The 27749-nt window shown below is 42.8% G+C and overlaps 4 protein-coding genes across 4 annotated transcripts; all 4 read left to right on the top strand.

Annotated features, from left to right (window-relative positions):
- Positions 1 to 502: 502 nt before the first annotated feature.
- abhd10b (abhydrolase domain containing 10, depalmitoylase b) lies at positions 503 to 4051 on the top strand. The gene is made up of 5 exons (XM_070928283.1): positions 503 to 604; positions 1059 to 1245; positions 1917 to 2028; positions 3034 to 3171; positions 3287 to 4051. Exons 1-5 carry the CDS (start codon positions 511 to 513, stop codon positions 3626 to 3628), a joined length of 873 nt encoding a protein of 290 aa, XP_070784384.1. The 5' UTR covers positions 503 to 510; the 3' UTR covers positions 3629 to 4051.
- Positions 4052 to 5291: 1240 nt separating this feature from the next.
- Positions 5292 to 7947, top strand: tagln3b (transgelin 3b). The gene is made up of 5 exons (XM_070928162.1): positions 5292 to 5442; positions 6329 to 6557; positions 7308 to 7482; positions 7599 to 7701; positions 7806 to 7947. Exons 2-5 carry the CDS (start codon positions 6378 to 6380, stop codon positions 7945 to 7947), a joined length of 600 nt encoding a protein of 199 aa, XP_070784263.1. The 5' UTR covers positions 5292 to 5442; positions 6329 to 6377.
- Positions 7948 to 10103: 2156 nt separating this feature from the next.
- On the top strand, positions 10104 to 11463 carry c1qtnf9 (C1q and TNF related 9). The gene is made up of 3 exons (XM_070928344.1): positions 10104 to 10290; positions 10408 to 10470; positions 10694 to 11463. Exons 1-3 carry the CDS (start codon positions 10104 to 10106, stop codon positions 11461 to 11463), a joined length of 1020 nt encoding a protein of 339 aa, XP_070784445.1.
- Positions 11464 to 19499: 8036 nt separating this feature from the next.
- On the top strand, positions 19500 to 27569 carry spata13 (spermatogenesis associated 13). The gene is made up of 12 exons (XM_070928401.1): positions 19500 to 20035; positions 21792 to 22256; positions 22942 to 23086; positions 23273 to 23400; positions 23681 to 23860; positions 24454 to 24633; positions 24874 to 25053; positions 25160 to 25392; positions 25878 to 26007; positions 26138 to 26513; positions 26661 to 26735; positions 26872 to 27569. The coding sequence occupies exons 1-12, from the start codon at positions 19604 to 19606 to the stop codon at positions 27051 to 27053; spliced, it is 2706 nt and encodes a 901-aa protein (XP_070784502.1). The 5' UTR covers positions 19500 to 19603; the 3' UTR covers positions 27054 to 27569.
- Positions 27570 to 27749: the final 180 nt, after the last annotated feature.

The raw sequence follows: 27749 nt of genomic DNA, 5'->3' as shown, positions 1-27749 counted from the left end.
ATATTTATACATTACTTTTTCATTTTCTGCTACTTTATATTTTTACTCCACTGCATTTGTCTGACGGCTGCAGTGACTACTTGCTTTGCGGATTAAGATTTTGCATACAAAACATATTAGTCAGTTTACAAAATATGAAGAATTGAGAAGATTAGTATTATAGTAGTAAAATATAGCTCCACCTCGACCAGCTACAACATTAAAAGGCTGCATACACATTAATGCATCAATAATAATATTTATTCAGTAATGCAATAATATAACATTGACAAGGGCCATTCTGGTGCATAACGAGTACTTTTTCTTTTGATACTTTAAGCGCATTTTTTGTATTTTTACACTGTAGTATTGCTACTTTTACTCAAAGAATTTGAATACTTCTTCCACCACTGCTCCACAGAGCTATGCTGCTGCTTGTAGTGTAATGGACTACAACTGATTTGCTGTGTGAGTAAACGAGAGTCACTACTGCTACTCTCGCGATACTTCCTCAGCGGGTCGCGGAGCAGTATGGCAGCCGTCGCGCTGAGGTCCTGCCGCAGAGGACTTTCACAGATATTGAGTAATGGAGGGCTCGCAGCTTTGTCTTCAAAGCGTCTCGAAGGTTTGTTCGAGTCTCCGCTTTTGGTACAATGAATTCCACAATGCCTGAGTTTCATATAAGGGTATTTAAACGAAGAGGAGGGGGTGTGGCTCACACAGACTGCGTAGTCTTAAAAAAATTAGGGCATGTAAACTGTACGGCGTGTGCGGTTGTTACTGGTTTTGCGCCGTCTCGTAGTATTTGAAACGCTTCGACATTAATTAGCCTCACTTAACCCAGGTGTGTAACTGTGTCTTAACTGGTATGTTTGGTCGGTATGAAAAAAATGCCCACGCTGTTTCCTCTGTGCACATGTGCGGTTTTGTAATTTGCGTTAAGAGAAAAATTATCCTGTAAAATGGGGTGTGACATTGTATTTAGCTAGGTTGTTTATCTAATTTAGCTAATATACCGTACAGTGAATCATTTAAGTTACATAACAGGTTTGGATAATACTTTGTACCGTGTCAACCAGGAGACAGAAGACACAAGTCCACAGTTCAGTATGCTTCAAGACCAGACCTTCCAAAGCTGGCCTACAGAAGAGTGAAGGGGAAGAGCCCAGGTGTGGTCTTTCTCCCAGGTTATGGCTCCAACATGAATGGGCAGAAAGCTGAGTCACTGGAGGAGTTCTGCAGGTCACTAGGCCACTCATACCTTAGGTAAGTCATCCAAACACACCATTTAAGAGGGTTGCATGCAAAGACCATGCCATGCTCATAATCTCATACTAAATACAGCCTCATACATACAGTGTGGGACCCATGTGTCCATAGGCTTGCCCCAAGACAACAGAGTACATACAAAATACATATTTGTGGATTTGGTTATGGAGAGTAGCACAAAATGTATTTTGCCATATGCCTTTTGAATGTAACTGAGTTATAACAACATCCTTTATTTCAACAGACCTGGAAGAGCAATGTTCAATAGTTAAAAAATTGAAAAGTCAAAGGATTCCATTTGCAATGATGTGGACTATACAAAGGCGACTACTGGTAATGTGTGAGAGGCCAAACCTAGCAATTAATCATGTAAATCAAAATTATCATTTAATTTTATCAATTTTCAATGAATCATATCTAGCCAATCCAATCCAACCAATCCAAACCTCTCATTGTCATGCAAAGCCTCCATTCCTGAGGCGGTTGGATATAAGAGACATGGCTCCATCATACTGAATACTCAAAGGCCTAATCACACGTTCAGTGTAGTATATAAAGGATTTACTGTACTCATAATGTCTAAAATGTCTAATGTCCCTGGCCTCTCATGGCCTTTGTTTTACCCTCTGATACCCATGGCCATGGCTGTTCTATTTATGTTTTCACAGGTTTGACTACACAGGACATGGGGCCTCCGAGGGGGTGCTAGCAGAAGGAACTATTGGTACCTGGAAAAAAGATGTCCTTTTTGTGTTGGATGAGTTAGCAGAGGGACCACAGGTAAGTATTTCTAACCTCCGGGCCACACTGCCTACCTGAGCAGCGCGTGTGCGTCGCAGAACCTCTTGCTTTTCATTTTGGTGCCCATATTAACGGTTTAGAGCAGCCACACAGCCTGTGTAAGCAGCACAGCTGCAGCGGCGCCTCATCTACAGATTGGGTGTGTCGCCTATTTTTTTCGTGTGACATGCGCGGTTCTCAGCAAAAATAGACCGTGAAAATGATCTGTTGATAGTCGTATTGACATCATACCGGCAACATTACACCTTTCACTACACTTTCGATGTTTATATCTGTAGACATGAAAACATTTGAATAGTCTTTTTTTAATTCAACACTTACAATTGACCACACACCTCTTAACCTTTTCTGTCTAAACTAAATATAAATGAAACATTCTATTATTGATATCCATTATCAAAGGCAATGCATGCAGTGCATGTATCTGTGTTACCTCTCCTAACATCAACCAGTAAAAATATTTAGATACTGTGTGATGTGAACATCAGAGCCACACAGGCAGCCTGTTAAAAGAGACACCAAAATAAAAAATTTGTTTTGCAAACAAAATATAAATATTCTAATGATAAACTGAGGCTGTAGTTCCACAAGTAAATTACTGACTTGGACAAATGTTATTTTTTAGTGGATCTTTTGTTTTTTCATTTGAAAATCCCCTCCAAACATTTTAAAGCATGCACTCAAAATATAACCCAAAAAGGGGATTTATTAGAAAACCAATAACATAATCAGGTTGAACAGCAGAATCAATAATAGACAATAGAATTAATAGGATGCTTTCAACGTCCATCTCCAGGACTCATTGTATGTTCCACATTGTCTCCAGAAGATGGCACTGTGTTACCATATTTGTGGTATCATTAGTCTTCGACAGCCATGATTACGCTGCACAAGTCTGTTGTTGTCTTTATGGGGTGTTTTTAATTTATTTTTTATGAATCAGTTGATTTACAATCTATTTATGGTGTTTTTGCCTACCTCTAGATACTGGTGGGTTCTAGTATAGGCGGTTGGCTCATGCTGCTGGCAGCCATTGCAAGACCAGAGAAGATTGCAGCACTGGTGGGCATCTCCACCGCTGCTGATCACATTGTCACATCATTCAACTCTCTTCCTCTGGAGGTAGGGACATGTAATATTATCACATATCACACATTTGTTATGTCGTTTGAAACTTTGCAGGCATTTTCATTTAAATGTTTTTCTGAGTTGGATTTGTCCGTGTTTTAATGCACAGACACGCAAGGAGTTTGAGGAGAAAGGGGAGTGGACAGTGCCCACCAAACACTCAGAGGAGGGTCTTTACAAGTTTAACATGGACTTTCTGCGCGAGGCAGAAAATCACTGTGTGCTCCAGAGTCCCATCCCCATCACCTGTCCCGTGCGGCTCATTCATGGGCTCAAAGATGAGGACGTCCCCTGGCACATCTCCATGCAGGTTGCAGAGCGCGTCCTCAGCCCTGATGTGGATGTCATCCTTCGGCGACATGGCCAGCACCGCATGTCTGACAAGGACGACATCAAGCTCATGGTCTACACTATTGACGATCTCATAGACAAGCTGACCACTTTGGTCTGAGTGAGGGATGGGGGAGTGAGCTTGAGGAGTTGCTGAGATAAGGAGAGAAGGACTGTTTACTGGGAAGTCAACCCTCAAGAAATTTACCAAATATGACCTTTTATCCATCTCTGTTATTCTCCCCATGCTTCATCTGTCAGTTCAACATCCCGTTACAGTGCAAACTATATTGAAAGGGAGCTCTCCTGCTAGTTGTTCCCTTATATGTTCAGGTTGCATCATTTGTATGTGTTCCAGGTTATGATATAGAGTGTTGGCCTTTATTAGGCCTGCTGTTGCTGCCGTCTCTGCCGCCGTTCTTATTGTTTGACTGTTTTCCCCTTCCTCTTTACTTAGACGCATAGTTTTCCTGTGCCTTTTTTAATCACTTTTCACCTGTTTTGGCCAATAAAACCTCTGCACACTAGAGTGCAGGTCTCAGTCTGTTACCGCAACTAACACAACATCAGCTGACAAACAACAACTGTGTTTGAGAATTAAGATAGAATGCCATTGATATGAAAAGTGTCAAAATCAGACTCCAACTCAAATCACCATGATTACTAAACCGATAAAAAGAGGATTTAAAAATTGGGACATTTCTTTTATGCAAATCCAAGATGGCGCAAAATCAAAATTCGAACAAATGCAATTTGCCAGATACACTAGCAAACAACACTATGAATCGCGGCTCTGTATAGTGAGTCAAAATCATCAAGGGTTGTAGGCTGCAGCCATGTGAGGTTTATTTTGTTAGCAGAACATTCTGTTACACGACTCCCCAAACCTGTTGGCCTTTAGCCATGGAGAGGCCTGCTGAATGGAGTTGCTGGACTGTTGTTTATTAACATGTAATTGGCTACTAGCTGCACTGTGCTCAATGGGGTGAAACCGACCACTTAACTCTCTGAGGTCCACTTTACTGCTGTGGTGACCTTTAACTCATGGTTGAGTTATGTAGTCAGTCGTTATTTGTGTCAAAACTAAAATCAAACTATCAAAATCAAACTATTTAAAATGTATGGGAGCATCCAGCATGTGAGCAGAAGAGACGGTTACTATGGACTTTTTACTAAGCATGTTTTTGCACAACAGATCTTTGTTTACCAGGAAGTAATCCTACATTTTAGCTGTATTGTAGTTGCGTAAAATAAGGCAGCACACTTCCCATATTGAGCCACACTACTCTGCAAACTGTATTTCCCATGAACATTATCCACCACAGGAAAAAAACCTCTTAATTCAGTTAAGAGAAGAGAAATGGCTCTCATTACTGAAACTGAGAGTGAGATGCTGTAACAAACAATAAGCCTTAGTGTCTGCATTGTATAGAAGCCAAACAGACAACAATAAGTCAGTAGGGAGACAAACTGGTTTAAGCAAGTATTTCAAGACAACAAAGGAAAACATCCACTGAGAAAGTCACGGAATCTACCAGTTATGATTAGGTAAAAAGGGGATTTTTATATTGTATACAGTGGGTTTATGCCCAGTATTGACTTGAAGCCTGCGCCCTGGGTTGCGGAGGGTCACTTCATGCTACCTACAGCTGACCATGCACTACAGTGACCACTGTCCGGAAGCGGTGTCACGTCGCATTCTGTGTGTTGAGAGTCTCTAGGGACCCCTCCTGGAGGAGCTGCCATATAAAACGAGTGACTCGCCCCTCCCGGACAAATTACTAGACCCAGCCTGGCCCGACGCGCCTGTGCTGCGCTTCATGGATGCTTCAGCACTTCAGCATCCTCAGCCTCAGCCCTGCCCAGCTCAGCGGAATTAACACCGTGACTCGGACAGATCTGACCGCTCTCTCCTCTCCTCTCCTCTTCTCTTCAGTAAGTGCACGTTGTCTTTATAGAATATAACTGCTTTGAGAGTATGACATATTGTTTATATGTGTATATATACATCTTTATGCAACCGATGCAGACTGAGTGTCGCAGCTAGTGCGTGAGCTTTGCGCAGTTGCCGCCGGGTTTGTAAAATGTTTTAACAAGCTGCAGACTGCGTAGCAATGTGGTGTCGTGACATTAGATGGCGGAACTTTATTTGGATTTTTTTTTTATTTAACTGAGCCTGCGCCCAACAAGGGATGCAGTGAAGACAATCAACTGAAGAATGAACAGAAACCTTTTATATGCGGCACGAGGGACTGACGTAATTCAATTAAACTAAATATAGAACAGTTGTACATTGTGTGAATGCATGTTTTCTAAGAGGGCAAACTTTCTGAAGATACATTTGATTATTTAATTTGCGCCATGGTGATGACAGCCTTACTGGAGGTCATACTTGTACCGTCATCTCATGCAGCGCATCACTGCACACAGCGTGCCGGAAACAGGCTTGATTGTTACCATAGCAATAAGAGGGCTTGTCCATGTTCGGGACAGCAGCCAGGGACCACACCCTTCCCTGCTACAGCCTCCAGAGATGCGCCTGGGTGGAGTGCTGAGCTGTAAAGGGAGACAGGTGCTATAGAGAGACTAAAACCTGGCTTTTCTTTATGATAATGCTATATTGCAACAGATCAGTAAACAGAAAAGAATTACTCTAAAAGGAATTGCACTTATCCTGTAGCCAATTAATCAGGGTACAAAGAAGTCACTAATATATTACAGCAGGTATATTATAGGATCATTATGATTATGTTTTGTCAGAATATGTTTGCAGTCTGTCACAGAGTGATGATATTTTATGTGTACCATTTGTTCTCTTCAGGGCTACTATACACTAGGCAACATATACTAGAGTGTTTGTGAGAGCTGCCATGGCGAACAGAGGGCCCAGCTATGGACTGAGCCGGGAGGTGCAGGAGAAGATCGAGCAGAAGTACGACCCGGACCTGGAGCAGCGGTTGGTGGACTGGATAGTTGCACAGTGTGGAGGAAACCTGGAGAGGCCGCAGACGGGCAGAGAGAACTTCCAGAAATGGCTGATGGATGGAACAGTGAGTGGCTGCAAAACCTGTGCTTAGAATAGAAGTTACCATTGAATTATTTAAGCTAGATATACCAGCTCTGTCAGATTTAAAGAGCCCATGAAAAAAAAAAAGGGCTCAAATAAGCAACTAGATTTAAGGCTTCAGTAAATGTCACTAAAAGTGGTCTGAATTTACAGTATTGAGACATTATATTTGGTCTTACTGGAAAATTGTTTTGTTCTGAGTCATGCTGAGAGCCTCTGATGGAAAACTCGTCTGTCTCCACACTGAAAATCCTCAGCACCATAAGACCTAATTACAAAATGCACCCTACACGATGCTGCAATGTCTTATTGCTTGACACTCCAGCTGACAAAAAACAGAGTGCAATCCTTCATAGACCAGGCAGAGGCATCAATTTCTGCACCACCAAGTGGCTCGACAGACAATAATGCAACGTGGCCACAAAACATGTTGCATTTGCACTGACGGATATTACTCTCACAATTATAAATGCTATCAGCTTTCATGACTAAATCTGAATGCATTTTGTGCCCCTTCCCTTGAGTCATGACAGCAGTTATTCTTGGAAATGTATTAAATCACTGGCAAAAGTAGAAATTTACACGGGAATATGAGCGAAAGCTGCAACACCAAAAATATGAATTATGGCATTTAAGCATGACAACTGAAAGTGTCTCATGGTGAACTGTCATTTTGGTATCAGTGTGTCAGTTTAATATGATCAAGCCACATTTCTGACCTCCTTTGTCCCAGATCCTCTGTAGGCTTATCAACAGCCTCTACCCGAGAGGGAAGGAGCCTATCAAGAAGATTCCAGAGACACAGATGGCCTTTAAACAAATGGAGAAGATCTCTCAGTTCCTGCAAGCAGCTGAAGCTTATGGAGTCACAACCACTGACATATTTCAAACCGTGGACCTCTGGGAGGGTGATTTGACCTCTGATTACTTACGTTCCATCTGCTGCTGGAGTCGTATATATATTCATTCACGTGCAGTTTTCACCACATGTCATGACAATATTATGCTTTTGTTCTGGTTATAGGAAAGGACATGGCAGCAGTGCAAAGAACTCTTATGGCTCTGGGGAGTGTGGCTGTCACCAAGGACGATGGTCATTACAGAGGTGACCGAGACTGGTTTCACAGGTAAAGAGAAACCTCACTGTAACAGAGGCACTTCACATTTTCACAACTGCATGCCCATGATGCTCCGTGTTCTACCTCACCTTGTAACTGTTATACATGTGTAGGAAAGCCCAGGCGTATCGGCGAGAGTTCAGTGAAGAGCAGCTCCGCCAAGGCCAGAGTTTGATCGGCCTGCAGATGGGCAGCAACCGCGGGGCTTCCCAAGCTGGCATGACGGGATACGGTATGCACCGTCAGATCATGTAGACCACTTACTGGTTAACCCGCTCCCCTGCTTCCAGACCTTATTTTCTACTAATACCACAAAAGTTGTAACCTTCTTTGTAGCATCTGCCATGTTAACCTCAATTTCCCTGATACTGCTGCTTTCCCAAACAGAGTGTTCTATCTTAAAAAACGATGTCAAATGCTGTAGCTCTCCTTCAGGCTCTCTTCCTCTTCCTCTCTTCCCTTTTGTCATGTGCTGTTCCCTCTCTAGCTTTGTTAACTCTGTTTCCTTACTTTCCACGTCCAACTGATGACTTAACGTGGACCTCAAAGTCATTCAACATCAATTTAGTCTTATAGAGAATTTAAGATTAAAATCTCTATACAAAACAAGCTATCAGTGTTACACACATTTTCAATCTGTAATACTATAAGCCACTGTTACAGCATGTTGTATGCTATTTATTTGTATTTCTGTATAGATTTATTTACATTCATCATTAGTCATTGTTTTAGGATGATCTATTACTGTATAATTATTTAGCCTTAAACCTAATGGAGCTCAACGACTGAAGATGTCTCTGCTATCTTGTCTGAAAACTTGTTGCAGTATCCTCTGTAACCAAATCAGCCTCACGTTGTGCCTGGTTATGGGACTGCAGAGACTGGGTCCTGATATGTTGGCCTCAAATTATAAATGAGTTTCATTCATTCTGAGCCATGCCCTTGTTATTTGTTAGATTGTTAGATTATATCTTTGTCAATGGTGTGTCCAAGCAAGTAAATGTGAAGTTTCCATTTCTGGTGCTTGAATGTGCACTTTTATGTATTGTCATGCTTATATTTTTTAAATATATTTATATCTGGAGGTTTGTGAGAAGAAGTATTGAAAAAAATAAAGTATGTGAACATATGTTTGTGTCTCTCAATAGCTGGGAAGTCAGTGGTGTTTCCTGTGTGCTCTTTTTTTTATCTTGGTTTTATGTTCCAGCTCCTCCCTTGTGCCCATCCCTCCTGTCTCTGCTCACTGTACACAATCTAATAAAGGGGCAGCAGCATGGCATAATGATTAGGATGACGGTTCCTCTACCAGATAGTCCTGATTCAAGCCTGTGTGCCAGAAAATCTTTGCCTTGCTGAGTGACCTTGAGTAAGATATTAAATCCCTAGCTTGTCCAGTAATCCTGTGTAATAGCTGATCTTACCTTTGTGGAGGGTGTAACAGAAGAGTGACAAAACTGCCATTAAATGTTTCTAAAACACTATATTTTACTTATCTTTGGGAATAGTGGATCTCCATTTCTTTTGTATAGCTTTAACCAGCCTATGGAAATTCACTGACCAAATGTCCACTCTAAACATGGTTTAACACTAAAATCAGTCAAGCATTTAGACTACATCTGAGGGGCACTATCATTAAGATAAGCAGAAGGCTTTATCTAAGACTTGCTGGTGAGGTTGGGTTCGGCTTTGGACCACAAAAGGTCACATTTTATATCAGTGATCCAGTTTATGAGGTCAATTGTTTCTGACTAGTTGACATTTTGCATGCATGAATGAACATTTTAGCTTTCTATTAGCATCCAATGACTTAACAGAGCCCATTTCAGTCTGTCCTTTAAATATAAAACAACAGCTAATATTATTCTAAGGCGTCCATTCATAATGCCGTGCTTTTATTGTTCAATTAAAAATAAGATATTCTGCCCTGCAGATATGTAGTGGTAGCATGTAATCATTTGCTTAAGTTAAATACCCTGTTTGCCTCACTGTATAGGAAGGCAGCACGTGAAACTATGTGGCCTTTTGCATGTCTGACCCTCACATACACTCTTAGTCTATGCTTATTATTAGCCTTAACTAGGCTGGAGAAACATCTGAAGGGGCACAGGTGATGTGTAACTCACAGGCTCAATAAGTAAACCAAAAACACAGTCAGACCAATGAAATGGCTTTGAGGACTGAGGTCACTCTTGTCCAAAGTTCTTGTTCAGCTTATGTTTTCTTTGGTTGGTGTCTTGGTTGTCTTTTGTGCCTCTGCGCTCCTCTTTGAGTATGCCTGTTAAAGACATTGAAGATTGTTTGCTGCATGTTGGCTTTTGTGCAGGGCATGTGGTTGTGATGCGCACTATGCACTAGCTTGAACTTCTTTCAGTCAAAGTTTTTGCATAGTGGGATATTAGTTTCCTGGTCCAATGTTGCAGATGAGGTTTAGAGTCACTCTATTGCTCCTTCTATTGACCGTCAGGTGTGTTGCACAGGAAGAAACCCAAACTAAAGGCTGTGTTTGTGGACACCCTGGAATACCAGGGGACCCTGGACACAACGGTACACCTGGCAGAGACGGCCGAGATGGATTCAGAGGTGACAAAGGGGATCAAGGTAAGTTTAGAAGAGAAAACTCCTTTAGAACTTGACTCTATGCACATTTTCCTATATGTCCAAAGCTTCAACTTTGCAATTTATGATAACCATCATTTATGAATCACTCACTAAAAGGTGAAGTTGGCCCCATTGGACGAGCAGGCAATGACGGCCACAGGGGAGACAAAGGGGACCCTGGTATGTATCTTCAGAATAAACAGCACCATAGAAAAATAAATAGATCTGTAAAGTCACCTGTGTTGAAACATTCATCTATTTTTACCAGATGTTTACTTTATTTTAACATATTTGAACATAATTTATTCATATGATTGTCTGGCTTTCTGGAGCAGTATGTACTGAATAATAAACACTGAGCATAAAAGGATTGGAAGCTTTATTCTGTGCTTGTCATTTACAGGTGCAGTTGGCCCAGCAGGGCTCAAAGGAAAAAGGGGAGATAATGGAGAACGGGGGCTTCCTGGCAAAATGGGGCCCCAAGGAGTCCAGGGGCCCGTTGGCCTGAAAGGAAATAAGGGAGAGCTTGGGCTGCCTGGACCCCAAGGACATAAAGGTGATGTGGGGCCTCCTGGACCAGAGGGTCCCAAGGGGGAAATTGGCCTTCGAGGTGACAGAGGGATTCAGGGACCACTGGGCCCCCCTGGCAGGACAGGGCCTAAAGGGGAACTTGGTGTTCCAGGTCACAAGGGCAATATTGGTTATCGTGGGGAGAGAGGGGCACGAGGAGAGAGAGGTGATAAGGGTGAGAAGGGAGAGGCACTTGTTATCTCTAAAAGTGCCTTCTCTGTGGGACTCACAACACAAAGTAAACTCCCAGCAGCTAATGCACCGATCCGGTTTGACAAGATTATTTACAATCAACAGAATCACTACGATCCACAAACAGGAAGATACACTTGTTCCACAGCAGGAGCCTATTTCTTCACCTACCACATCACCGTCTTCTCCAGAAACGTGAAGGTGGCTCTCGTGAAGAATGGTGCAAAGATCATCCACACCACCGACAACTACCAGAGCAGCGAGGATCAGGCAGCAGGGGGCGCTGTGCTGCACCTGGACGTGGGGGACAAGGTGTGGCTGCAGGTGGCTGGAGGAGAGCTGTTCAATGGGCTCTTTGCTGATGAAGATGATGACACTACCTTCTCCGGGTTCTTGATCTTTGAGGCTTAAATTAGGAAGATGTCTTTATAATTGCTGGTATCAAAAATGTTGTTATAGAATAGAAATCAGCCTGCCTCTAAACATTAATTGATTGTATAATGCATTGTGCAGTGGTGGGATGTAACTACTACATTTACTCAACTACTGCACTTAAGTACAAATTTGAGGTAGTCCATTTTATGCACCTTCACACTTGAACACCACTATATTTCAGAGGGAAACATCATACATTTCACTCCACTGCACTTATTTGACTACTGTGGTTACTTTGCTGATTAAGATTTTACATGCAAAACAAATGATGATGATGATTAACTGCCCAGGAATATAAAGCAGTTCAAAACAGCTCCATCTTGACCAACTGCAACAATAAAATACCTCTTACACATTTGTGCATCAGTGATAATAACCCAATATTATAATAAAGACAGCACTCACATGTGGAAAAATTTTCTGCATTATGACTACTTTTCTTTTTTTAAGTACATTTTGCTGATAATACTTCCATACTTTTACCTAAGTAAAACTTTGAATGCAGGACTTATATTATATATGTATACTGTATTGCTATTTCTGCTTAAGTAAACAAGCTGAATCTTCTCCCACTGCTGGCATTGTGTGGTTAAATCAATTCGTTTTCTTTTAGGATCTTGAACATGTTATTCTACTGAAATGAGAGCATCAGCCTGTAAATAAAAAAATTAACGACATTAAAGAGATGAAATGGAGGTGTTGTGTCATTGTTGTGCTTTGTGTTTTTCTTTTACGCTCCTTGTTGTGTTACAATAAAGAGCAACATTCTTCTTCTGGTATTTGGGGATGGGCATGCACAACAGACATTAATTGTCTTGGCATGATGCAGTGACATGGCACGAGGAAGACAGTGCAACACCAACTGGAAGGCCCAGTCTTTTTTTGTCTTCAAAGTACCGCAGGAAGTGCGGAGCTGCATTGTCTTTTCTCTTTTTTTTCTTCAATGAAGAGCGTTACACCGGGGGCGTGGCTTTGCGGTCACAGACTCATCTACTGACTTATGATTGGCTATCAGTCAAATGGTCACGCTACGGTCAACCAGTAACCTCGATAGTAACCTCTCGAAGCCCCACCCCTCGCAAACACTGCAACAAGTGCATTAATGATGCTCGCCAGCTCAATCCTCCAAGAAAGACCTCTTTTAACTGGAATCTTCAGCGAAATTATGAGGTTTTTTTGAGCAACTTCGGAAGATATCGCATGAGTCACCATTTATTTTGTGCCCTTACTTGACTACAATCAGGTTTTGCCGGTCGGCGAAAGGGAAATTAGGAACCACAGAGCTTGCGCAATTCAGGAGAAGTTTATCAGTGAGCTCGTGAGCTAGCTCAAGTTGCTAGCCCAGTGTGTTAAGAAGTCAGCCAGCCGTTTGTCTCAATATGTTGCGGGGTAACTAGTTAGCAGGGGCAGCGCACTTGTGGTTTTTGTACCCGACATGTTTGTGCGAGAGGACAAGGAGTGCGAGGCAACAAGCCGTTGGACCTCAGAGAAACCCAGACCACTTCATTATGGCTGAACAACAAAAACAGCTGCTCCGTTGATGTGAGAAAAAAGGTCAGGAGGACAACATCAGCGACTATGAGCAGGGTGAGCAAAAGTTTGTGTTGATTATTAACTGCGCAATACCTGCTAATTTAATTCAGAGCTAATACAAGTGATAAAATAATTCCTTTAAATCATTCATATTGTTTGTAGATCACATTACAGTTGCAGTGATTTCCCCCTCTTGTGTTCTTGGTTGAAATGAGACCAGAGGGGGTTATTGTAGTGCATTACAGCCGTGGTTGTTATAGTGATGTGGGAGATGCCAGGCTGTGCAGGGAGTTGGTGAAGGAGGGGTTGGGGCACCAACTACAAAGAGCTTTATGGCCAAAGAAAGTTAATTAATGCAGAAATAAATAAGCAGTTTGGCCCTGAGTTCTTCATGAGCTTAGGGGAGTACTCAGTATAATCTCCTTTCATAGCTCCTTGTTTTTAGATTCTGCTTCATTCTTAACATGCACTAACTTAGCTACACTTTTTGTAGGAGTCTGCAGTCATCACTACAGTTACTATCAAGTAATTAACCTGTTTTCTTGACTCACCAGACTTTTATTCTAGAACTAAACTGTGGTGTCTAGATCATTCATTGTTTAAGGTCACAGTCCTCTGCTTTATAGAGGATATATAAAATCATTTTTACAACAACTACAATATAATTGTATACTAGGCTTTCTTTTTATTACACAGTTGTAGTTCTGTCTCAAAATACACAAAATAAAATACCTAGAGCTTTGTGTTTGTAGTTTATTAACTTATTCTGCACTTTTCTGCACTTTAGTTCATAAAGAAAAGAAGTAACTTTAAACAGCCATTTTCAATGCCGTGTCTCAGTCAAAAAGGACATTTGTGCCAGGGAGATACTGTGTTCATTATCAAAAAAAGTACTTCTAGACCTGGAGCATAAACTGTTTCCAAATTCACAAGTCTCAGATCCTTATATGATATTAGTTGATTTGAGCTCTTGAGAGTCCTTCTGTTTTCATGGTTTTTGAATGTTGATGGAGCAGCCTTTTGGTTATTGTTGCACTGCTGTCAGGTTACACTGTTGATTGCTGACAAGGAGGCTCAGTGCTGTTTTGTCCTTTCTAAGCCTTGTGCACTGTGTGGTGTTAGATTTCTGTCAGTCTGTCTCTATGACAGTCCACAGCAGATCAGGTGAGTAAGTGGCTGCCTGTGTGAGAGTAGTGACACTCCCTGGTTTGGCCTGTACCTGTACTTCCCACGCTCTATAGAAAAGGGGCGTGCCGTCTCTTACTCTCCTTTTTTTTCCTGCCAGATCTAAAAATGAGATAAATATGAGACTTTAACCAGGAAACTGGACCAGTAGCATGTGTGATCACCTGATCCACATGGGACATGTGACATATTTCTTATGGATACTCTTTTTTAGCCTTTATCTCTTTTTTCACCCTTAAAATGTAGCGTGCACACAGGCCAAGTGGCCCCCTGCAGTCAAGTCCTGGTGGGCTGTTTATAAGCTTTGGGTGTCACTCTCAGTCAGTGCTGAATAGCCTAGTTGTCTCCCTGATTAGGCTATCATGTGTAGATGAAACCAGTCCTGAACACAGACTGGTAAAGCTTTGCTAATCAGATTATTACTGGGATGGATGTGGAATAGCCTATACACACACAAACATACACACACCCTTACTCCCACACACTGTTCCCACACAAAGTAGATTTCCTTCTTCCATCTAAGAGTTTTCTTGCTGACACTTTTCAAACAGGCTGTAAGATCATCTAACAAGCATCAAGGCTAAAAAGATCTTAATATGGATTCAAATATTTAATACTGAATATTGTCAAGTGTTTCTTAACCTTGCCAGATGCTTGTACAACCACAAACGTGAACTCATTCACCTGAAAGACAAAGTACAGTGAACTTTTCCTCTAGTACAGAACATATGTTCAGCTTAAGTTTCGCAGAACCCTAGTTACGAACACTGATTTAGCTAATCAGCCAATCTGTTCCTTAAAACACTATGTGATGTTGTGTTAGGACATCCTCACAGTAAGTCTTCCTCACAGCTTTCAGTCATCGAGACAACTAGACGACCAGTTAAGTGACAGCTTACAAAGGAATGGCGGTGTTCCTCCAGGGTGGTTGTGTCTGTCTCAGAGTTAAGCCACAGAATGGAAAATGACAGAAAAGCTTACTTTCCCTTGGTACTCCCTGTCTGGTAGTCTTTCAGTTTAATGCTCAGTTCATTTTGGCCTAATGAGTTTTATCCTAACCTCAGGCAGGACATACCTCTGCAGAGGTGCACTATGGGCAGGAGGTCACTTATCACTACGCATCCTTGCATAATCGCCTGGGTTTTCTAGCCAAACAGGAAGGGAGTCAATGATTTAAATGTCCTCCTCCCTGCTCAGCTCTGTGCACGCATGCGTGTGAGTACACATGCACATGGGCCGTGCACTATGAGAAAGGATGCTCTAAGTAATTGTGCATGTGTTTTTGGAGTGCATTCTTTTAGCCCTTGTGTTCATGTTTATGCATCTGGGTGCGTGTTCATCCTCATCTCTGGGAGTCTAATCTGAGTCTGGCTCCAGCTGGCTGCCATGTGTGGGGGGGGGGGGCTCCTCCCTGAGCTCTTAATTAACTCTGGACCAGGGCCCCAGAGCACCACTCCCATCCACAGTTAAGCAGGAGGAAGCCGGAGAGCAGCAGTGATCCTGGTACGCAGGCAGAGCAAAGATGATATAGGAAAGTTCAACATAGTAAAAGTGTTCTGCATTCACAGACAGTATGGCGTGATACTAATATATACGTAAGTAATATTTGTCTGGATGTTGCGATATGCATAGCTGTAAACATGGACGTAGTAGAGCACTTTTTTATTAAATATTTTTCTGTCATTTCAGAAAATATAGAGGAAAAGAAAAGATACCAGAACTTTTGAGATAAATGAACATGAATTATGCCTATACTGATGATGATGCAAGAAATAATTTATGCCTATACAACATATTCCTGTACTGTGTATGTATTGTGGACAGTATAAAAATACCATGCCTTCAGTAAAAAGCAGTACCGTATACCTTTTATGTTTCGGCAACTGCAGTTGTCAGTGGGGTTTTTTTTTGTTTGTTTTGTAAAATGTGGTTAAACTGCATACTGTAGAGTTATTGATGTATAAAGCACATTGCATATAAGTTGATGGTTTAAGTCTGTGTTGTCTGTTTGTGAAATAGTCACCACCTGCGTCAGCTTGGTTCTGACTAACTGTGCTGCCAAGTATTAGTAGACACCAACTGGCCTGTGGCAGTTGGCGCCAAGTGAGGGGAGAAGGCAGAAAGGTGTCGAAGGATAGCACAGTCGGTAGATAGCACGAGTATTCAAAACAAAAACAAGCCACTTGAGATGAAGAAATTCCTTTCCTATCTCCTATCTTTCTGCATGGAAAATAAATGGGATAATTGATCCCGTCTATTTTTCCAGCTGCTACTCGACGTGATTCTTTTCCACGGCCGAGGAGGAGAAAGTACAAGAAGACAATTCAGCATAGCTTTGAAAGCAGCGCATTGTTCGTGAGGGTTGTTTACTGTCTGTCAGCAGCCGTGCTTGGCAGTGGTGGCTCTGTGTTTATATAAGTGTTCAGTGTGATGGAGCGAGCTGGTTGAAGTGACAGCAGATTCCAGAGAGAGTTTGACTGAGAAAGCCCATCTGCTGCTGAACACGCATGGGGACGGGAGGTATGGGAGCGTTCCAGGATTCCTGCTATTCCACGCATGTACATAGGGTTCAGTGGAAGCAACACTGCCATCAAAGCTTTAAAAAAAATGCTTTCAGTTTGTGTTAGGACTGAGTGATGCTGACAGAATAAGCAGTATATGAACAATTAATTAATTAATGGTTTATAACACACTATAATGTAGTTGTAATGTCTTGTGTTTATTGGTGATGTAGTTGTCAACAACTTTAGCCCGTCCTCTTCCCTCACAGGAGAAATTACAATTGTTGAAAATACTGTACATTAATTAAACACATTTATTGTAAACTCGTCTTATATGTGCTCACAATTACGTTATAGTGTGTTGTAAATAATGTATCATAAGTTTATATTCTGCTCATGATGAAAAATGGGGGGTTAAAGTAAAGGGTTACTGTGAATATAATGATAATCCATAAAAGTGTTCTATTTAACTGTAATTCAACCTTCAAGAATAACCGAAATTTGAGATGATGTCTGGTTTCACACCAAGATTTTAATATTACTACCACATATCATGCTAGTCTGTATGACAGAGACGCAAACATCGGGTTATATTCAGTGAACTATTCTGGAAGAAGCCTCTGGAAAATGGCCAACTAGCTAAACTATTTGTATTCTCACTTGTCTTGATGCAGGGACTTTGTGAAGGAAAGCTGGTCTTGGATGACACATTTTATAGTCATTCAATATACTAAGTAGTCATTATTGTCAATAGTCTCAATAGCATAGTCATTTCATGGTAAAAATGTATGTAATTGTTATTTTAGGTTTCCAGTTTCCAGCTGTAGAGGGACCATAATGTGTCCTTTTGAGCACCAGTCAAAACTGTTGAATCCAGTCATAAAAGAGACGTGGAGAAAGTGTGACCGGAGACATTTTGACATGTCACGGTAGGAAAAGCACAGGTGTAAATAAAATGAATGATGGCTGAATTCCATTTAGCTGCTTCAGTTTCAGGGTCCTCGTATTGTGCATGTTGCCTCATTGTCACACTGTCAGGACTTACTGGGTCACAACTACTACGAATTGTAGGTCAAACAATGAGGACTCTCTGTGTATTAGGATAAAGAGTTGACCTATGTCACTGATTTGAAGACCACACAACCCTCCTCCTCACCATCACCTCATCATCTACGTAATCGGGAGAAAACTGGGCAATTTATTGCATTAATCACAATGGATTAGCAAGTTTCATTGCTTAGTCACGCTCACAAAGCCCCACTTCAAAGGCTCAGCTGCATTAGCCACTGCCCTGAGTCACTCACACACACACACGCACACGCGCACACACACACACACACACACACACACACACACACACACACACACTCACATAAAGCTGAACTTAGCACATCACCACCCCAACCTGGGCCTCAGCTCTCCTTAGACATTGTAATACAGCACCAAGGACAAATGCATGTAGTTTTCTCAGTGGAAGGTTTTTTGCTCCTCTGAACCCTGTGCACACTGAGGGATACTCATCTTTCTGTTTATCTGCCTGTATTGTAAACACACAACAGTTAAAACAATTTCGTGTAAAAATATTTCTGTATTATTCAGTTCATTTCAAAAAACAGATGCATATCTTTTCGAGCTATCTGAAGTTGTCTAATCTGCTTTTATCTGATCAGCAAATGTAATTTCTTCATAGCACCCATTGAATAGGACCATTAATTATTCTAATGCAACATGCAAAGATCCCTAAAATGAATCTCTGTTTGGTTTTGCAGGCAGAACAGAAGGACAGGGTCTTGTCCATAAGTGAAGACCCTCTCCCGTGCCTCCACAACTCTAAAGCTGACCCGCTGATCCGAAGCCGACCCCTCAGTGATATATACCCATTCCACAGTCAGGCTGACAGAAATGCAGTCCCATGTCTGCTGTCTGGGTGCGGTGCCCAAGTACAGCCGATGACTGCAGGTCCTGACGAACACAGATTGAATGGCATCAACTCCTCCGCTTGGTCCAACCCTGTTATAGGTCAATCTGAGGGAAAGCCTTACTCCTCAAGAATTATGAAGCTTTTTTCTAACTCGAGGAAGGGCCTCGTCCCTGCTCACAGTCCAACCACCGACAGTTCCACCTCAACCCACGGCAGCGGCGGTGACAGCAACAGCGGCTCCCAGTCCTGGTCGGGACTTTCAGGACTGGGTGTTGTGGACTCCTTCAAAAAGCTCCGCTCATCTGTGCTCCAGGGTATACAGAGTAGAGGGGCAATCAACCACGATGGAGAGCATGGCCCTTCATCGAATCAGGAAATGGCTAATGGCACTGTTGTGGCCAACATTGACCCTGGTCTGGATGATGCAACAAATCATTTACAGTTTGCAGAAGAATACAGTGTGTCTAATGGAAGTTTTACTGGCCAAAAGTTGGCAGTGATAAGCCAATGTGGATCAGATATTGAGGACTATGATGATGAGGTAAATGATGAAGGAGACGGTCTCACACGCAACACACGATTCTCAAGGAGTATCAGGAGGGCGTACGGAGCAGGACGCATCTCTTTACTCGACATGGGGAATGGGAGACCAGCAGGAAGAAGCACATGTGAAGCTACGGACAGTCAGAAACCAGATCAGACATCCAAAGCGACTGCCCAAACAGAGAACATGAATGAGAACACAAATGTGAGGGTGCTGAGCAGACTGAGCAAAAGCGCTGAAAATCTTCATATATTTAAGGCACCTTTCAGACGCAAAGCCACTTCTCCAGCTCCTCCTCGTCAGGAAGACCCCCAGAGGACTAGCATGTCAAACGGGAAACCAAACATCCAGAGGACAGCCAGTGCCTCCTCAGTGGACCTCCAGGGTCACACTGTTACCCGCGGGAAGAGCCCTGTGAAGACCAAGGCGCCAATGCTAAAGCTAGTAGGCAGCGTGACTGACCTGACTGTCCGACGCAGGCGAAGTCCTTCCCCCAGCCCCACCTCTCCATCTCTCATGTCACCCCTGAGCCGTCTCCATGACGACTACTCCCGCCGTGTGCCTTGCCTAACAACCGGTGAGCGACAGCGCCGGCCCTCACCCGTCAGAGCCCGGGTCATGTCTGTCGGACACACCCCTCTGGTTCATCCACAGCCTGAATACGATGTCGGCCCACAGCAGCACCAGGTCCTTATCAGCCCGGTTTCTGTGGAGCCCCCAGAGACGGCACCTGGTATCTCTGCTCATTATGAATCACTGACTGTAGCCACAACAAGTGCGGCAGAAAGCGATTCATCTCCAATCAGCCAAAAAGAGCCATCAAAACAACAAGAACAGATTGAGGTCAACATGCTACTGAACGAGGTAAGGGAGTAACTTGGAAAGTCTTGTGTGTGAAGATGACCGCGATCTGATGTGACATAGTTTGATTGTCTTGGCACATACTGTATATAGCGATGTTCCTGTGAGCAGTCAGTATTGCTTTACCTGTTCTGTTTCTCCCGTGCTTATTGGCACAAGAGATGCAGATATACTGACAGAATGCAGGACGTGTGTAAAACTAAATAATGATGACATCAAGCGAGGGAGTTATCTTTATGCAACTCGACTGTTTGATGACAGATGGATAAAATGTACTGCAGCTGAAAGACAACAAGGCTGCAGCGTGTTTCACACTGTCACACATTAGTAGCGCCTTTATCATTGACTCAGAAACACAGGATTGGAAATCATCAGATTGCAGGCTTCCTGTAACGTTTCAAAGAGGAAGGAAGCACTGAAAGACAGAGGAAAGATTTAATGTCTTCCTTTATAATCTAGAACAGCATGATCATTAATGGATGCCAATCTTCCAGTTCAATGGCATTGACCCCTGTCATAGGAAATGAAGACTCACTCTAAGACGTGATCTTTGAATCCAGCATCTAAAACACTGAGATAAGTGCTCATGTCAGTGTGATACTTGCCAGTCAAATGCTAAAAAAAAACAAGCTCCGTGTGTGTCCAAAGTCCCCTTCAGTGTCAAATAAATATGCCATAGGCGTAACCATCCCTTTCCTGTCAGTTGTATTTGATATACTGACTTCTGCTGTTGCAAGGTCACATGCTGAAGCCAGCTGTTCTGTGCTACCAGGTGCACTGAAGGAGCAGACAGAGTTAATGATTAGGCTTTGTTTATGATTAGTGACCCTTGCGCAAAACTGCTCCACAGTCCTGTTGCTGTGGGAGGGAAGGCAGCGGCCCCCGCCTCACGTCTCCCCCCTTCCCTCTAGCTGAAGCCAAGTGGATCAAAGTCCAGCACCATGGGCAATGGGCCTGGGACAGCTAGCAGCACCACCAAGTAGACAGGACCATAAACACACTGTTACAGTGAAATGTGTTTTTGTCCAGAGTAGGATTTTGCCTTTGAAGATGAACGGGAAAAATCTGATTTGTTTACTTTAGAAATCAAGTACCTTTTACTGGCCTCAAAAGAAAAATTGAGGGTTTTAGCATTGGGGACACAGGCCAGTCTGTGTTTACGTGTGTGTCACAATGGTGCTAGTCCACTGTGTGCCTTTCCAGTGCATATGCCGCGGACCGGACCCAGATCGAGAGAACCAAGAGGTGAGGTTTGATATCTCTGGCCGACTAACAGACGTAGAACAACAATTTCCAAATGAGTAACCGTTAGCCAATATTTGATCGTTGAGTGTACAATACCTGCTGACATACATACAGTATGATAACATTTAATTGTGGAATATTTGTGCAATTTCTGTTGCAGTGATTGTTTGAACTTGATAAGCTTAGGGGTTTATTGTGTTCAATATGTGGAGCCAATCACTGTGTGAACTTGAATACTTTCACATGATAATAAAGTTTCTCATGAGAATCCTGATAGAGTTCATTGAAATAGTTTCACACCGATTCTTGTGGTTCTGGCTTGAGATTCAACCAAGACAGTTGCTTCTAGTTGGAACTTTTATGACTTGCAGTACCATTTTGCTCTGTTTCTGATTAACAGATGTTCTTCCCAGCAGACATTATGTTCTACATTTGTACATTGCAGGTCATTGAACAGGGGAAAGTCAATATCATCGTCCTTATTGAGTTTTGAACTTTTTCCTCTGATCCCTAGGAGACATCAGACCAACAAGGGCCAGGAGCATTTCTTTCAACAGAGGAAGTCTCTCCAACAACCAGCAGCACCCCTCCTATCTCTCCAACATGCCTGTCACAGTCACCCACATCGCCCACATCACCCTCAGATGCAGCCCCAGCTTCCACAGAAATGTCTTCCGTCAAGCCCAGACGAAGGAGTGGCCGCTCGAGACCTCGGCCCATCTCTGACTACGGGCAGCTCATTTCCAGGAAGCAGTCCATTCCTGAGGAAGTGGCAGAATTGCATGCTGATGAAAGGACAGCGAATGCATCATTGTGTAAAGACTGCGGTGGTAATGACGCATGTGGGAACGGAGAGAGTCCTGAGAGCTGCAGCATGAACGGAGACGTTCACGGCAGGAGGCAGCGGCCAGTCTCAGCGATAGGAGTTGTGGATCTGTTCTCTCCTGATGCTGAGGAGAAGGATGACCGCCTTCCTTCTGTAAGCCTTCACAGTTACAGTTTAAACCTACTAGAAGCGCACAGTTTTTGAATTCCCATCTACTGTATATAAACTGGAAATGTGGTTGTATACTTAAATTTAATTAATCAAGGGTTGAATCAAACTCCAGGCTGATCTAGTCGCCAATGGGGGAATCCAAATAAGTATGATTAAACTCAACTCCAACTTAAAATAGCATAAAAAATACTGTATATCCTCCACATTATTAGGAAGGAAAATAATATTTTTCCTGTCAATGACAGCCATGTGAGGTGGTTTATATGAGGCTCATCGTTTTTGTTTTACATATTTTCATCGAAAAATATGTAGATATTTTAAAGGGAGCAGATCAGTTTAAACTGATTTTGACTCCACTTTTACGTCTCCGCTCAATTTGTGTTTCTTGCTGCAAAACATGCAGCACAAATGCTAATCACTTACGGTTATAGAAAGTGAGGGAGGAAAATAGGGAAAGATGCAAAGCAGCCCCTGATTATGGGAAGAGTCCCTCTAAGTAAGTAAAAGACAAAATATAAACGTAAGCTATTTACAGAGTGTTTGAATTGCAAAGTGGTATTTTTAAAAGATATCTGTTAAGAAGTCGCAGGCAGACCACATCAGGGAGGTGGTGAAAGTCAGTAACCCTCTTCCTAAACCCCAGGATGTTTTCTTGTCTTCCCTGCAGCCCCTGTCGCGGCCGCCCATCCCCTCCCACCAGGTGCCCCCCTACAGAGCAGTGTCAGCCAGGTTTCGCCCCTCTGCCCTCTCCCAGAGCACCCCCATCGGACTGGACCGCGTTGGGCGGCGTAAGCTCCACAGAGTGCTCAGCGGTGAGAACTGGGGTTGCTGTTGATCAAATGTTTCTGTCTGGGAATGTCAATAAGTGTGTTGGAGGAAAATGTTGGTGTGCAGCCAGGCGCGGGTGTGCCTCCATCTGGGGCTTGTTTTCTGGATTATTTAAATATAAAAATTTTCAGCTCCATACAGTTTTTTTAACATCTGTATATGTATTGCAGACGGTGTGTCTGAGTGCTCGGCTACACTTGATGACAGCGTGAGTGAGGAGGAGGAGGGCAGCTTTGATGAGCTCACTGATGTCACGCCCTACCTCCAGCCAGGGGTGGAGCTCTCCGTGCTCAATGAGGTGAGGCTGAGGGGGGTAACTTGTCACGTTGCAACACTCGCAAACATCTTCTCCAAGAATCCGCATTTATGATGCAACATTTATCTTATTGCATGCATGCCTCGTGAACAGCCATGTGAAAATGTTTTTGGTGTGTGTGTTTTCAAGATGTTTGGCTGTAGTTCAGCAGAACAGACAACCACTGCAGTGTCCACAAGTCTAGACATAATCTTACATGTTAGACATGGGCTTAGCCTGCATGTAATTGTATCTTTATCTTATTTGTGTGTGTGCTGCTCAGTGGATAAGCTCTGGCCACACGGTGTATGCTGAGGCTCTCTGGGACCATGTGACCATGGAGGAGCAGGAGCTGGCCTTCAAAGCAGGAGATGTTATCCGTGTCCTGGAGGCCTCGCATAAGGACTGGTGGTGGGGCAGGGGGGCTGACAGGGAGGCCTGGTTCCCTTCCAGCTTTGTGAGGGTAAGTGGACTTCCTGACCTATGTGTCTGACACATGTTTGCTCTCCAGCAGCACAGAAAAGACTTGCAAACTGGCTTAGCTCCAAACAAACCTCAGCAGCACTTAACACTGTGTGAGGAAGGGTTCAAACCTCAGGTGGTTTCTGTGGTGACCAGAGCTGACTGACAGTTGAGTCTTAATTAGGCAGCCTGTGGTAACCATGGTGAGCTTAGTTGATTGGCAGATGCGCGTCTGCTGTGTAATTGCTTGTAGCTGAATCAATGTTGCTGAGCAGGAGCTGGTTAAACTTGCACATGTTGTAACCATAGTGATGGAGTAGATCTGAGTCTTTTGTAGTTTAAGTGGTTATTGTTCTTCCCTTTTTGTAATTGTGTTAATTTCGCTTATGAGCTAATTTTATTTAATTAGGTCACAGAAATTTGTCATGAACCATATTTGTTTTCCTTGTTTGATATTGTGGTTGACTGGAGAAAAAAATAAATAATTGACCTGAATATGTTTTGGAAAAGTAATCCTTTTCCAAGCTTTTAGCAAAGAGAAGATTTGAATGCTGCTCAGGAGGTCCCATTGTGTGTGTGGTGGATGTGTTTCAGGTGCGAGTGAACCAGGAGGACTCGAGTGCTGAAAGTGTGGAGAGTGTAGCGGACCAGGAAGATCCAACTCCCAGGGATACACACAGCGCTCAGCACAAGGAGCAGATGAGAACCAATGTGGTTCAGGAAATCATGAACACTGAACGAATCTACATCAAGCACCTAAAAGACATCTGTGAGGTACGGAAATCAACATCCAAGTCTGAGGCTGCTGCTTCTGTCACGTTTGTCCTTTATTTAGTTCTTAAGCAGTTCTACATTCTAATAAATGTCAACTTTTTGTTGAAAAATATTTAGAATAAGCTACATTTGTATTTCAGAAATTACTTAATAGTTCAGCACCTCCTGTTGACCAGTATTTGAACTGTTTTCATACCTTCTGTCGGTGTAGTCAACATACTGGTTTTGTGTAACTTTCAGGGTTACATCCGTCAGTGCCGTAAACACCCAGACATGTTCACTGAGCTGCAGTTGAAGACCATCTTCAGCAACATAGAGGACATCTACAGGTTTCAGAGGCAGTTTCTCAGAGACCTGGAGAAGAAGTACAACAAAGACCAACCGCATCTCAGTGAAATAGGCTCTTGTTTTCTCTTGCAGGTAGTGGCCTCACACACAGTCTTCCCAATTCACTTAATCACTGTGTAACACATTTATTGATGCAGTAGCTCAGAATTTTCATTGAATGTTTCTCTGTTTTCCAAAGGGAGAGGGCTTCTCTATCTACTCAGACTACTGTAACACTCATCCAGCAGCCTGTGCTGAGCTGCAGCGCCTCATGAAGTTGGGCAAATATAAGCATTTCTTTGAGGCCTGCCGACTCCTCCAGCAGATGATCGACATTTCCATTGCGGGTTTTTTGCTCACACCCGTTCAGAAGATCTGTAAATACCCCCTTCAGCTGGGAGAACTGCTTAAGTACACCCCCAAAGACCACAGGTACTCCTCCAGAAATTCATAATTTAACCACTCGTACTACTCTTTTACGACTAATGGTAGTTGTACATTTTGAGCGTCTTTATATCACTATAATCACATAATGAAGATTCCTTGACTCAATGAAGCTGTTTTCTCTGTAGCATTACTTAACATTGGCTGTACAATGAAAGCTATAAGCAAGAAGCTACATGTATCCTTACAATTAGTATATAGCCTACCATCAGCTGATATTAACCAGTTAGATAACATCAATGGTCGATTTATTCATTAGCTCAGCTGGACTTACAGTTATCTGCATAATGTTCAGAAACATTTCACCTTAAAGAATCCATGGAGGTCCCAGTGGTTTGATTACTTTGATTATTGATTGCTTTTCCATGATTGAGATTGAACCAGTGTGTTACTGTAAATGGAAATGATCTTTCTATCAATTTTATGTCTAAGGTGGAGCCTATGCTCTGTGTTCATTTGCTGATGTATTGCAGTGACTACAGCGGAGTGGGCAAAGCGTATGAGGCTATGAAGAATGTGGCCAGTCTGATAAATGAGAGGAAGAGACGGCTGGAGAGTGTCGACACTATCGCTCACTGGCAGGTGGCCATTCTTCACTGGGAGGTGATGATGACTGCTCAATATTCTTTACATTTTTACTGTGGTTAGAAGTAGCCTGTTTTGTCAATCTTACATAAAGAATATTAAATATGTTCTGCAAATCTTTTGTATCTTTGTTAACTTATTGCTGCAGGGATCGGATGTGCTGGAGCGCAGCTCAGAGCTGATCCACTCTGGTGAGCTGACTCGAGTTGTCCGACAAGGCAAAATGCAACAGCGCAGCTTCTTCCTGTTTGACCACCAGTTGGTCTTCTGTAAAAAAGACGTCCTGCGCAGAGACCTGCTCCACTACCGTGGACGGCTGGATATGGACCAGACCGAGGTGGTGGACGTGCCCGACGGTCGGGACCTAGACCTGGGCTTGACCCTGAGGAACGCTCTGCGCCTGCGCAACGCCTCCACCCTGGAGTTCATGTGTGTGCTGTGCTGCAGGAAGGCCCAGGACAAGCAGAGGTGGTTACAGGCCTTTGCCAAGGAGAGACACAGAGTCAAGGAAGATCAAGAGATGGGTGAGTCGTGCTGAATTCCTTTCATTCATGACGCAAAGCAGCTACTGTGGTTAGATGTCAAATAAAAGGTGGACAGAGATTGGTGGAAGTTGGGAGTGGTCATAAATATTTTGAGCCGAAGGTGTATTTGTGTGGGTTTCTTGGCAGGAATGGAGATCAGTGAGGAGCAAAGAAAACAGGCCATTGTTAATGCCAGAAGAGCCAAACAGGGGAAGAACAAAAGTAAGGACTTTTTTTTTTCTTCATGCTGTTAGGCCACTCTCCATTTCAATTTTATCCAATTTTTATCTTACTTATCTTTTACGTATCTCCTTATGATTTTCATTTGTGTTTTTTGTTTTGCCTGTTCACCTTTTAGCCATTGGTTACTCTGGTTCTGTCCCACCACACCACCAAAACCTTCACCCACTTCACCAGCGTCACATCACCATTCCAACCAGCGTGCCTCAGCAGCAGGTCTTTTCACTGGCCGAGCCCCCAAAACGAAAGCCTTATCACCTGTTGTACAGCATCACCCGCAACGCCTTTTTCAGGAAATGAGGCTTTGCTGCCTCATCTTTTTTTTTTCTCCCTGTGCATGTTCAGAGCACACCCAAACCGTCCTGAAGACTCAAAGAACACTTTATTTTTTTCCTGTATTTTTCTGCCTGTGAATGTACTGTCAAGTTCTGTTTTTGTGCCTCATGTGTCTTTCTAAATGTGTCTGTTGTTGCATGTTGAAGTTCAGTGCCTACATTTTGGAAGGGGCATGACTAAAGTGTTAAAATACTGACTCTGTCCATTTTGTTGGTGTGTTTAAAGATGCTGCTCACTCAAGAGACTCCCACCCCTTTTGTCTTATTAGTTCCATCTGAAAGATGTTTTAATGTTAATTATGATAACAATGTATATTCCACTTTTACACTGACAAACATGGTTTTAGTTTATGTCACAAAGGCTGGACCCTTTTTTTGCTGCAAGTCTGTCAACTCTGAGCACAAAACAGCCAGAGGATAAATTAACTGACACATTCACCTTCCTTGTTAACACTGTAAATAAAACTCTTGTACAAACATACTTAACGAGAATGCTGTCACTTTAAAATAGTTGTTTGCTCATGCAGCTAAGCAGTTGTTTGTTTATTTTTATTGCCAAGCAAATACAGTAAACTTTATGGCTGTTTTTAAGATGAGTTCATGTGAATTTGACAGAAGTTAATGAATGAAACATTAGCCATAGGACTGGAGGAGGTACGTT

The sequence above is a fragment of the Enoplosus armatus genome, chromosome 21 (assembly GCF_043641665.1).
Source record: "Enoplosus armatus isolate fEnoArm2 chromosome 21, fEnoArm2.hap1, whole genome shotgun sequence".
NCBI lineage: Eukaryota > Metazoa > Chordata > Actinopteri > Centrarchiformes > Enoplosidae > Enoplosus > Enoplosus armatus.
Note: the sequence above shows the minus strand (reverse complement) of the source record. Positions and strands in the feature narration are given on the sequence as shown.

What these genes read in the sequence shown, in the direction of transcription:
- tagln3b (XM_070928162.1), top strand. Translation starts at nt 6,378, where the DNA reads ATGGCGAACAGAGGGCCCAGCTATGGACTGAGCCGGGAGGTGCAGGAG. An exon ending in AATGGCTGATGGATGGAACA is followed by an intron (nt 6,558 to 7,307) that starts GTGAGTGGCTGC and finishes CCTTTGTCCCAG; the next exon opens with ATCCTCTGTAGGCTTATCAA. An exon ending in GACCGAGACTGGTTTCACAG is followed by an intron (nt 7,702 to 7,805) that starts GTAAAGAGAAAC and finishes ATACATGTGTAG; the next exon opens with GAAAGCCCAGGCGTATCGGC.
- c1qtnf9 (XM_070928344.1), top strand. Translation starts at nt 10,104, where the DNA reads ATGTTGCAGATGAGGTTTAGAGTCACTCTATTGCTCCTTCTATTGACC. An exon ending in AGGTGACAAAGGGGATCAAG is followed by an intron (nt 10,291 to 10,407) that starts GTAAGTTTAGAA and finishes ACTCACTAAAAG; the next exon opens with GTGAAGTTGGCCCCATTGGA. An exon ending in GGGAGACAAAGGGGACCCTG is followed by an intron (nt 10,471 to 10,693) that starts GTATGTATCTTC and finishes TGTCATTTACAG; the next exon opens with GTGCAGTTGGCCCAGCAGGG.
- spata13 (XM_070928401.1), top strand. Translation starts at nt 19,604, where the DNA reads ATGCTAAAGCTAGTAGGCAGCGTGACTGACCTGACTGTCCGACGCAGG. An exon ending in TCCCTTCCAGCTTTGTGAGG is followed by an intron (nt 23,861 to 24,453) that starts GTAAGTGGACTT and finishes GATGTGTTTCAG; the next exon opens with GTGCGAGTGAACCAGGAGGA. An exon ending in CAAACAGGGGAAGAACAAAA is followed by an intron (nt 26,736 to 26,871) that starts GTAAGGACTTTT and finishes TTCACCTTTTAG; the next exon opens with CCATTGGTTACTCTGGTTCT.
- abhd10b (XM_070928283.1), top strand. Translation starts at nt 511, where the DNA reads ATGGCAGCCGTCGCGCTGAGGTCCTGCCGCAGAGGACTTTCACAGATA. An exon ending in CTAGGCCACTCATACCTTAG is followed by an intron (nt 1,246 to 1,916) that starts GTAAGTCATCCA and finishes ATGTTTTCACAG; the next exon opens with GTTTGACTACACAGGACATG. An exon ending in AGTTAGCAGAGGGACCACAG is followed by an intron (nt 2,029 to 3,033) that starts GTAAGTATTTCT and finishes GCCTACCTCTAG; the next exon opens with ATACTGGTGGGTTCTAGTAT.